Source organism: Panicum virgatum, chromosome 9K (assembly GCF_016808335.1).
Source record: "Panicum virgatum strain AP13 chromosome 9K, P.virgatum_v5, whole genome shotgun sequence".
Classification (NCBI taxonomy): Eukaryota; Viridiplantae; Streptophyta; class Magnoliopsida; order Poales; family Poaceae; genus Panicum; species Panicum virgatum.
Genome location: NC_053144.1, coordinates 22,054,036 through 22,065,092, shown reverse-complemented (window position 1 = coordinate 22,065,092; position 11,057 = coordinate 22,054,036). Strand labels below are relative to the sequence as shown.

Here is an 11,057-nt window from a genome sequence, read left to right as displayed (position 1 = left end):
GAGGTGGAGGGTTCCTGATTTTATTAAGTTTAGCAGGGATGATAAAGCGGCGTGCTTATTGTAAATTTTATAACTCTCATTCTCATGCGACTAACGATTGTAATATATTCCATCGCCAGGTTCAATCGGCCATGAATGAAGGACGATTGATCTTTCCTGAGATAAAAGTTGATAAGACATTGTTCCTTATTCACACCAATACACATACTATTGATCTGAGCAATGCCAAGGTGCTGATTCGGCCGGAACAAGCCGAAGGAGCGGAGGGCAAAAATGTGGTGATTGGTGAAGTAAGGCCAAAGAATGTCAATGACAAGATTCTGACCAGGGAAGTAGTTCTGGAAAAAGCTCCTGATGGCAAGGAGCTAATAAAAATTACTGTCAAATCTCAAGTGCCCGGGGGGCAAGAAAGTTCTTCCGCTGCTGCAAGTCGGCTTGCTGTCCAGGACCGACCGGTCAGACCGATTTCACTGACCGGTCAGACCGGTCCGCCCAGGGCCAACCAAGAACTTTCAAACCGAAGCGCCCGGAAGAGCGTACTTGGAAGCAGAATGTGCCAAAGATCCAAGGGAAGATGGTTGCTCAGAAACCAACCTTTGGCCAGTTTCTGAACAAGTACACGAAGGCCGTTCAACAAGATCGGCCACTAAAAAAAGGAGCTTGGTCACCCCTGCGTCGAGGTGGTTCTCCAATGAGGGAAGGACCCAACAAACACAGAGGTGATGTCGTCACTATGTTCCTACCCTAAAGGGCATATGCTACTATGCCATGGGTGCCTCCGGCATCAAATGCTACAAATCCGATATGGGAACATGAAGGAGTCTGGATGCAGTGCTTCCCCATGCCATATCCTCCACATTATCAAGGGGAAGGCTCCAGAACGCCGGCGCATGACCGATTGGGCCCGCGCCAATCTGGTCAGCAGCGACAGGCAGCACCGGTCAGACCGGTCCAGCCTGACCGGTCAGACCGGTCTCAGCAAAGACCGGCCCAGTCCCATCCTCCAAAGCAGAAATATCGTATCAAGGAGGAGGAGTATGTGCAGCCAATGCAAGTGGATTCTGGGAAGACCACCACCGATGATGTTGTTAAAATCGGTGATGTAAATGTGGTAGTCAAGGATGTCGGAAAGAAGCCGATGGTGTTTGGAAAATCGGCTCAAACTGATTTCCAGAAGCGTGTGTTGGCCAATGATCATGAGGCCAGCAGCAGCGGCTCGGCGAGCAAGTACCATCAATCTAGGTGGTGCTAGTCGGGTTTAAGCCACTCACAAAAGAGAAGGTTGCAACGCTTGAGGCGCCAGGAGCAGAAGGAGCAAGAGGCTGAAAAGCTCAGGGATGAGCACTTCAACAAGTACCGGCCGATGGTTCCTCAAGGCAAAGAGTGGCGAGCCAAGCCTGCTGCGCAGTCCACATGACCGGTTGAACCGATCCAGGTGGCCGGTCTGACCGGTGCAGAGGACCGGTCTGACCGCCAGGTGCAACCGGTCAGACCAGTGGAGCTTGTGGTTGGGCAAACGGCCGAAGATAATGCTCCGGCTTCACGTGATGAAGTTCCAGTAGTTCCTGCAGCTTTGGGCGAGAAGGAACTAGTGGATTACGAGGCTTCTCCAGCGCACAGCAACATGGAGATAAATGTTGTGCGTTTCTCTGAATAGTACTACGCCGTTTCGGAGGAAGGGGAGGAAGCAACTCTTCTGGATTTCGGACCACGTGAGACTGTATTCCAGAAGTCAAAGGAATCGGACAATTATTTGAAGGCCCTTTATATGAGGGGGCACATTAATGGAAGGCCGATTTCTCGTATGCTTGTTGATGGAGGGGCAATTGTAAATTTAATGCCCTATTCATTATACAAGAAGCTTGGAGGGACATACGAAGAGCTGATCAAGACAAACATGACGGTCAGCGGCGTGGGTGGAGGCGATCCTATTGGTGCTAAAGGGGTGGCTTCCATGGAGTTGACTGTGGGGAGCAAGACGTTAGCAACAACCTTCTTCATCTCCGAGGTGTAAGGTAACTTCAGCTTGATACTTGGACGTGATTGGATTCATACCAATCAATATGTGCCTTCTACCTTGCATCAAATTCTTATCCAGTGGATCGGCGATGAGATTGAAGTAGTCCATGGCGACACTTCATCCTACATTGCAACCGCCGATTCCAACACTCTTGGTGTATATGACGACATCAAATGCTTATCGGGATTGGATCTATCTGATTTCGAACTGATCAGTTGCACCAAGGATGGGTTCATGCTTGCTACTCTAAAGCCGATGGAGAATCGGCTACACTATTGCAAATAAAATGAGTGCAGCAAGCAACTTAGGCTAGACCGGTCAGACCGGATGTCCAGACCGGTCATCAAATTGGCGCACAGAGCCGCCCGGTCAGACCAGTCTGACGCAAACTGGTTGATGGAGAGGATTGAGCACTATCGGTCGCGGATGAACGATATGTGCGAGGCCATTGAGGACATTGAAGACATGGACAAGTTAGGTCAGGGGTTTACGTCGGCTAATCTTTTAGAAAATGTAGATATTGGAGATGGTAGTGTTTCTAGGCCGACTTTTGTAAAGGCAAATTTATCGGCTGAGTATAAAGTCGATTTAATAAAATTATTGAAAGAGTATGTGGATTGCTTTGCATGGAGTTATTCTGAAATGCCTGGTTTGAGTCGTGATTTGGTTGAACATCGGCTGCCGATTAAGGCCGGTTTTAGACCTTATAAACAACCTGCTAGGTGATTTAATTCTGCTATGAATGATCGAATTAAGGAGGAAATTAATCGTTTATTGGAAGCTGGATTTATTCGGTCTTGTCGATATGTGGAGTGGATCTCTAATATTGTACCCGCTGAGAAGAAAGATTCGGGTAAGATTAGAGTGTGCATTGATTTCAGAAATCTTAATAAAGCTACTCCTAAAGATGAGTATCCTATGCCTATTGCCGATATATTGATTAATGAAGCTTCTGGACATCGTGTCATTAGTTTTCTTGATGGTAATGCCGGTTACAATCAAATATTTATGGCCGAAGAAGATATGTCTAAAACGGCATTTAGATGTCCGGGATTTATCGGTTTATTTAAGTGGGTTGTCATGACTTTTGGTTTGAAAAATACCGGTGCTACTTATCAAAGGGCTATAAATTTGATCTTCCATGATTTACTTGGTGTTATATTGGAGGTCTACATTGATAATATTGTGATTAAATCGGCCAGTTTGAGAAATCATTTGGCTGATTTAAGATTGGCTCTTAAAAGAATGCGTCGGTATGGTTTGAAAATGAATCCACTCAAATATTCTTTTGGAGTATCGGCAGGGAAGTTCTTGGGTTTTATTATTCATGAGAAAGGCATAGAAATTGATCCAAAGCGAGTTGAGGCCATGAAGTGTGTTGAGGCTCCAACTTGTAAGAAAGATTTGCAGAAGTTCTTGGACAAGGTGAATTACTTGAGAAGGTTTATATTTAACTTGTCCGGAAAGATTGATTCTTTTACTCCTATTATTCGGTTAAAAGATGAAGCTTAATTTACTTGGGGGGAGAACAGCAAGAGTCATTTGAGAAGATTAATAATTACTTGTCTTTACCGCCAGTACTTAAGGCGCCTAGGAGAGAGGTTCCTTTCAGGCTTTATGTGACTGCAGAAGATAAAATTATTGGTGCTATTTTAACTCAAGAAACCGAAGGGAAGGAGTATATTATTACTTATTTGAGCCGACGACTTATTGATGCGGAAACATGGTATACATTTATTAAAAAATTGTGCTTATCTTTATACTATGTTTGTACCAAGTTGAGACATTATTTGTTATCTAGTACATGCATAGTAACTTGTCAAGCTGATGTTATTAAGCATATGTTACAAAAGCCGATTTTAAGTGGGAGAATTGGCAAGTGGGCTTATGCACTTGTAGAATATGATTTGGCCTATGAATCTTTGAAGTCCGTAAAAGGTCAAATTGTAGCGGATTTTATTGTTGAACATCGGATTAGTGATGAGCATGATCTGGAAGTCAGCTATATTACTTGCACACCATGGAAATTATATTTTGATGGATTAGTTTGTGATGATGGGAGAGGAGTTGGCATTGGTAATGTTTTTGTCTCTCTAAGTGGTGCCGTTTTTGAGTTATCAAACCGATTGGAAGAATTTTGCACGAACAATCAAGTTGAGTATGAGACACTTCTATTTGTCTTGGAGTTTTTACAATCTATGGGCGTGAAGCATGTTGAAGCCTTTGGTGATTCACTTTTGTTGGTGCAGTAAGTATCCAAGATATGCCAATGTTACAATGGAGTTTTGAATGCATATCTTGATAAATGCCTTGATATTATCTCTTACTTCGATGAATTTTTGATTCGACATATTCCAATAGAAGATAATGAAAAGACTAATGCTCTGGCTCAACAAGCATCAGGCTATAATGTGATGAAGAAATATTTCAACATTAGAAAGCCAATGCGAATTAAAGCCGAGTCACTGGTTCTGAACGAACCGGTCCGACCAATCGCTGAGACCGGTCTGACCGCTCCGACCGGTCTGACAGGTAACCGATCTGACCGCTGAGGGCGGCATGAACAACAATTCGGCCGAAAATTCTACTCAAAAGGTTGAGGCCGAACTGCAAGATTGGAGGGTGCCTATCATATCATATTTAAAGGACCCTGATCGTGGTGCAGAGAGAAATATTCGGCGTTTGGCATTTAAATATATTTTCGTTGACGATGAGCTTTGTCATCGAACCGCCGATGATGTTCTTCTCAAGTGTTTGGGTACCGATCAGGCTCGTGTTGCTACGGGACAAGTGCATGAAGGCATCCGTGGTACACATCAATCGGCTCCTAAAATGAAGTGGTTGCTTAGGAGAGTCGGTTTTTATTGGCCAAATATGATTTCGGATTGCTTTAGATATTATAAAGAATGTGAAGAATGGCAGCAGTTTGGTGATATTCAGTTGGTGCCTGCTAAGTTATTACATCCTATCATTAAGCATTGGCCATTCAGAGGATGGGGCTTGGATTTTATTGGTCAAATTAATCCATCTTCTTCAAAATGGCATCGCTTCGTGTTGGTGACGACAGATTATTTTACTAAATGGACCGATACCTTTGAATATGACATATAGAGAGGTAATTGAGTTCATTACGGAGCATATTATTCATAGATTCGGCATTCCTCAAACTTTGACAACGGATTAAGGTTCATCATTTATTTCAAAGGAGGTACGAGAATTTACCGAATCTTACAAAATCAAGATACTCAATTCATCTTCATATTATGCTCAGGCCAATGGTCAGGCCGAGTCTAGTAACAAAATTTTGATAAGGCTCATCAAGAAAAAGATAGAAGAGAATCCTAGAAGGTGGCATGAGGTTTTATCCGAAATATTATGGGCTCATCGCATATCTAGATATGGTGATACTAAAGTTACTCCTTTTGAACTTGTTTATGGTCAAGAGGCCGTTTTACCCGTTGAGGTAAATCTGAACGCTTATAGATTGGCTAAACAAAATGACATTTCTGCTGTTGATTATCATGACTTGATGATGGATAATATTGATGAAGTGAGCGATAAGCGGTTACAAGTTTTGAAGAAAATTGAGAAGGACAAGTTTCGGGTGGCTAGAGCTTATAACAAGAAGGTAAAGTCTAAATCTTTTCAAGTGGTTAAGCTGGTTTGGAAGACAATTCTGCTTTATGGGACAAAGAACAATAAGTTTGGCAAGTGGTCGACGGCTTGGGAAGATCCATATAAGATTGTCAAAGTTATCTTCGGAAATTTTTATATGGTGGAGACGCTGCATGGAAAACGTCTACCCACGTCTACCCAGGGTTCTAAATGGAAAATACTTGAAAAAATACTACCCAAGTGTTTAGCAAGACGCTTGAAGATGAAGATGGCCGGTATTTGGATATTGCCCTTAGCATTATTTTTAGGCCAGTTCTAGAGTTGTAATTCTGTATCATTAGAGCATGTGTTAGGTACTTGCTTTTTTGCTTGCATAGCTCACTAAAAAGACAGGGGGCATGTGTTGGAGGCCAAAATTGGCAATAACCGAGACCGATCGGTCTAACCGGTTGGGCTGACCGGTCAGACCAGTCTGGGCCTGTACTCCGAGTAGGGTTAGGGTTTCATGTTAAGAGTCCTATTGTAACCCGATTTCAAAGGTGTATGTCCTCCCCGGCTATAAATATAAAGGCTGCGGCCGATTAAAGGTTTTTTAACCACAATCGAATCAAAACTATTCTCTTTACTCAATATATCAAGCCCTAATCTTTTCCAACCCACTTGCTGTTCTTTGCTCGTCTCTACGGCGTTTAAGGGCGTCTTGAGTGGCCTGCCGACCTCAAAGCAACCCTAGATCTTCAAGCTCCGACAGAGTCCTTCCCGAGCTCGAGGTTCTAGGTTTTCGCGTGTTTCTGCCTTCAACCGGTCTGACCGGTCGCCGTCTGAAGCTCGTTGGTGATTGATCGTTGCGATCCGCGCGTACTAGCGTACCGGTGTGTTGACCAGATTAGCGTCAACACATGTTTAGTTCTTAAATAAATTTCTACAGTACTTGTCACATCGAATGTTCGAACACATACATGTGTTAAATGTAGTTGAAAAAGATAACTAATTATACAGTCTACTTGATTAGCACGAGATGAATTTTTTAAGTCTATTAATTAATAATTAGATATTATTTGTCAAATAACAACGAAATATGATACAGTACTAAAACCAATTTTTCACCAACTAAACAGTGCCTAAGACTGTAGGAGCAGGCGAGTAGCTAGCTAGCTAGGCCGAAACCCGTATCTCCGTAGGGTGTGCTGCGAGAGTGGGAAGATGCGTACTCTCGAACACTTCCGCCGTGGACCGTGTCACTCATCGACCGTACAACGCCGTGCACGAGTTTGCACTTCCTGTATACATGCATCCTTGACTGAACAAAAAAAAAACTTTTCCCCCCTTCAAAAAGAAGAAGATCTGGATAGCCATCTGCAAGCTGCAGGACAGCCAAGCCCTGCTACAGCGTGAGTTGTTTGCACGCGGATATGCTCTCCCAAGCCGTGTTCACGTCATGCTGCTGCGATTGCGAGATGGAATTCATTCAGATACCCTTAACCCGTAGCAGCTTGGTATAATGATATTCCTGATCCTGCCGATTGCTCGATCGTGTGATCTCATCTAGCCTTTGACTAAGCCAGAATCCACCGGCCGGGATTTGATTTGAAACGCAGAAGAGATGGAGCTGGGCTGGGTCAGCTCTGTTTGGACTTCCCCGGCCGGGCGTTGATAAACGGCGTGATGGCTTCATATTGGGTTTTCTAAGTTGCCTGACGACATAGACGTACACGTTTTCACATCATCTTTTGCCAGTTCTTCGTTCGTGCTCCAGGTTCTTCTGGCTGCTTGTACGGATGTGGCCCAAAGCACGTTGCATACCTTAGCTTGTTCAGTGCTGAAAGTTCACACACCGAATTTTATGAAAAAGCGCGTATATGTTGCTGATACGTAATTCATTTATTCAGAATAGATACACATCATTGACAAGCCGTGAACGTTAAACCTTTTGTACAAATGCGCAGTTTGCAAAAGTAAAAAAAAAACTGATAGTAGGAATCTAACTGTTCTTAGCTGCATGGCGAAAAGATGTAGTATGAAATAGTTGCCTTTTATTTCTGAGTTAATTCCCTGAATGCCATTGAAATTTTCGTCAATCCCTTGAATGCCACTAAATGGCATTGAAGGGATTTTTTTTGTGTCTATGACATATGGGATCAATGGCAATAAAGAAATTAGCTAAAATTTTAATGGCATCGAGAGAATTGGCCCTTTATTTCTCTGAGACCTCATATGTATAAAACTGTGACCAACCTTTTCCTGTGTTCAGGCTGGAGCCGCGCCTGTCCACAGCTACGACCTGAGGCGCCTATAATCTAGAAAGAGACAAAGTCCAAGGCAAATTCTCGACTTGTTATTACCACCCAAAAAAAGGCACTTGGCACGATCACTTTAGTTGCTATCCAGCTTACTTACGAACCAAAACAACGCAAACTTTAGCTTAGCTAGGTCGTTTGACTGACGCGGTCAACCGAGAATTCGGCCTAGCTCGTTAACTGCAGTGGCTTGGCTTTTCTTTGCCGCAGCTGACATTTCGGGTCCACAAATCTTTCCGTTGAGCCTAACATTTGAAATGTTCAGTTGCTTTCAGTAAAATAAAAGCATATCCGCCCACACCCAGCTTTGAGACTTCTGAAATAATTTCTGCTGACACTACAAAAGATCATTAATTACCTGTACTGCAATACAGATTTCCACGACAAACGCAGTATCCGCCCAGTGTTTTCAAGAAAGAGAGAATCATCCACAAAAAGACATTTTGAGTAATTTGTCATCCGTTGCTTGAGCCGTGAATTCTTCCTTGTTTTACGCGTTTTTTTTACCTGGCTCTGAATGCGAGAGAGCTGGAGCTGGAGGTACAATGAGGGCACGTACAACGCGTAGTCTCAGTCCGTCTCTATCTTCATGTTTTTGCTTGGAGACGGTCACCTCGTCGCCTCGTGAGACGACGGCGAGGGCCCGTGCTCCGAGGCCCAAGCGTCGCGAGGAGTTGCGTTGTACGACTCGTCTCCTCATCTCGACAGCGTGTGCGCGCATGCACAGGTTCAGATTGATGTGGAGCATTAAAGTGCTGGTCGTTGACACTTCGTCCTTGGATTGTATGACCTGAGTTTTTAGTAGTCTACTAGGCAGGTTGGCGCGCTTTGCGCGCCTGTAGCAAAAGATTTGATGTAAAATAATAATAAAAATATATTATCGTATATTATAGTTAAAGTAATATCGTGCTGATATATTTTGGCAACGTGTTGATGTATTGAATGAAGTGTGATAGGTATAGTTGATAGATTGTCATATAATTATATTTTGCGAGTTTATGAAGTGGAATTAAAATCCAATAAGTAGTAGGGGCTAGCACGTGTAGACGTAGTGTATGAAATATGGTTATTGTTTTCATGTAAATAAATAATTAAATATATTTTATGGGTGGATTCCAATTGAATATTATGTGGGTAACACCTAAATAACACACAGGGTCCATCCCTGTATAAATAGTACATAGAAGAATTTATTTTGTGTATGTTAGTAGATATAATTGATGGATTAGCTTACACTAATTATTAATTTTGGTAGAAAAAATGATAGGGTTAGAAATGAATGTATGATTCAATTATATTTTGCGAGTTCACAAAGTGAAAATAAAATCCAATATATAATAGAGGTAAATGTAGTATATAATTTTTTTTCATAAAAAACTAAACATTTAAACACATGGGGCCACTTTTTTATTTTTTTATTTTTAATTTCGAATTATATTTTTTTATTATGAACAGTACCCGATGGGGCCCACATGAATAGTACCTTTTTATTATTTTTTATTATGAACAGTACCCCGGCCCACATGAACAGTGCATTTTATTATTTTTAAAATGGTGAACAGTACCCCCGGCCCACGTGGGGCCGCGCCTGTGTCAGATTGCAGTCTTTTGGAGACGGACTGCCGTCTGTGTGACTGTACATGCCCTGAGGCTGCCCGCAGCGGGGCCTGTATCCGATACTGGATGCCAGATACCGGACGAAACCACCGCAGCGGCGTCCTCTATCGCGCCCGGAATGATTCCGGGGCTGTGTTTAGATCCGTAAAATAGTGATAAAAAGGATTATATCGGACACTGTAGTACACTGTATCACTTTTCGTTTATTTGTGGTAATTATTGTGCTACCATAACCTAACTAGGCTCAAAAGATTCGTCTCGTCGTGTACATTAAAACTATGCAATTAGTTTTTTTATTTACCTACATTTAATGCTCCATGTATGAAGCAAAAGATTTGATGTGATAGATGAATAATAAAGTTTGTAATGAGAAATTTTGGAACTAAACACACCTCGGAAGCTCCGTCCTGGTGACCTTCCCATTCCTCCTGTATGAGCCAGCGTGGCGTGGAGCCCACACGCTCGTCCGCCGCACCACCCGGAGAAGAGAGAGCAGGAGGAGACGAGTGGACTGCCACCGGGCTCCTCCGCTCGCTGCGCCGCAGTCGAGGCCGAGCTCCGCCGCGGTCCGCTGCTCGCCGCGCCGCCGGCCTAGGCCGAGCTCCGCCGGGGAAGGTCTCGCGCTGGGAGAGAGAAGAGAAAGGGAGGGCCAGTGGCGCCGAGTCCACCGGTGGCACTGCCTGGGGCCGCGCCGAGCTCCGCCTGGACCCGCGCCGAGTTCCGCGCAAGGGGCTGCGGCAAGCTCCGCTCGCCGGCGAAGGGAGCAGAAGTGCGGCGCGACGCCGAGGTGGGAGGTGCGGCGCGGCGAGCCTCGTCCCCCGCCGCCGAACGTCGAGCCTCGTCCGCATGCCGAGGGAAAGCCCTGCCGCCCGGGCGGCTGGCTGCTCGCCGCGCGCGTGCAGGTCGTCATTCGCGCCGCCGTGCGCGCATGCCCCCTACTCCGCCCGCTCGCTGCCACGCGCTCCGTCGTCACCACGCACAGGCAGCGGCGCGCCACGGCGAGCGGGGCCTGGACGAAGGCCAGCATTGGCCCCAGCACGCTGACCACCGCACACGGGCAGCACCCGAGCGCGATGGCGTCCGCCAGCGTCACCGCCACGCAGGACCGGCACGTCTGCGCCGTGCAACCCGCCCGGTCCACCACCTGGACGCCCGCGGCCGCCGGCCCGCACCCGCCGCCGCCGCGGTGCCCGCCGTGGTGGTCGAACCACCCGCGCCAGGGGCGGAGCCAGGATGTTGTTTTTTTCATTGTTAGGGGGGCCAACCATACAAATTTCTATAAAAATTTAATCAAAATTTAAATTTGTAATGTAAATTTGGGGTTCATGGGGGGTAGGCCCCTGTCCGCCCCCCCCCCCCCCTCTCCGCCCCTGGCCCGCGCCGGCTCGCCGCCATCGCGCCGCGCGCGTCCGCTAGCGCTCCCCTGGGCGGAGCTCCGCCCCTGCCCCAGTGGCGGCCATGTCCGGAGGATGGGGAGGGCCGCCGGGGAAGGACCTGCGCGGGGAAGA

At 45.6% G+C, this 11,057-nt stretch overlaps 1 protein-coding gene across 1 annotated transcript; it reads right to left on the bottom strand.

The window, feature by feature from the left end:
• Nucleotides 1-8,108: 8,108 nt before the first annotated feature.
• On the bottom strand, nt 8,109-10,768 carry LOC120647827 (the record flags this gene model as incomplete). The annotated part of the gene is made up of 3 exons (XM_039924659.1): nt 8,109-8,177; nt 8,291-8,295; nt 10,141-10,768. Coding segments are annotated over 3 exons (702 nt in total), but the record flags the coding sequence as incomplete, so codon positions are not given.
• Nucleotides 10,769-11,057: the final 289 nt, after the last annotated feature.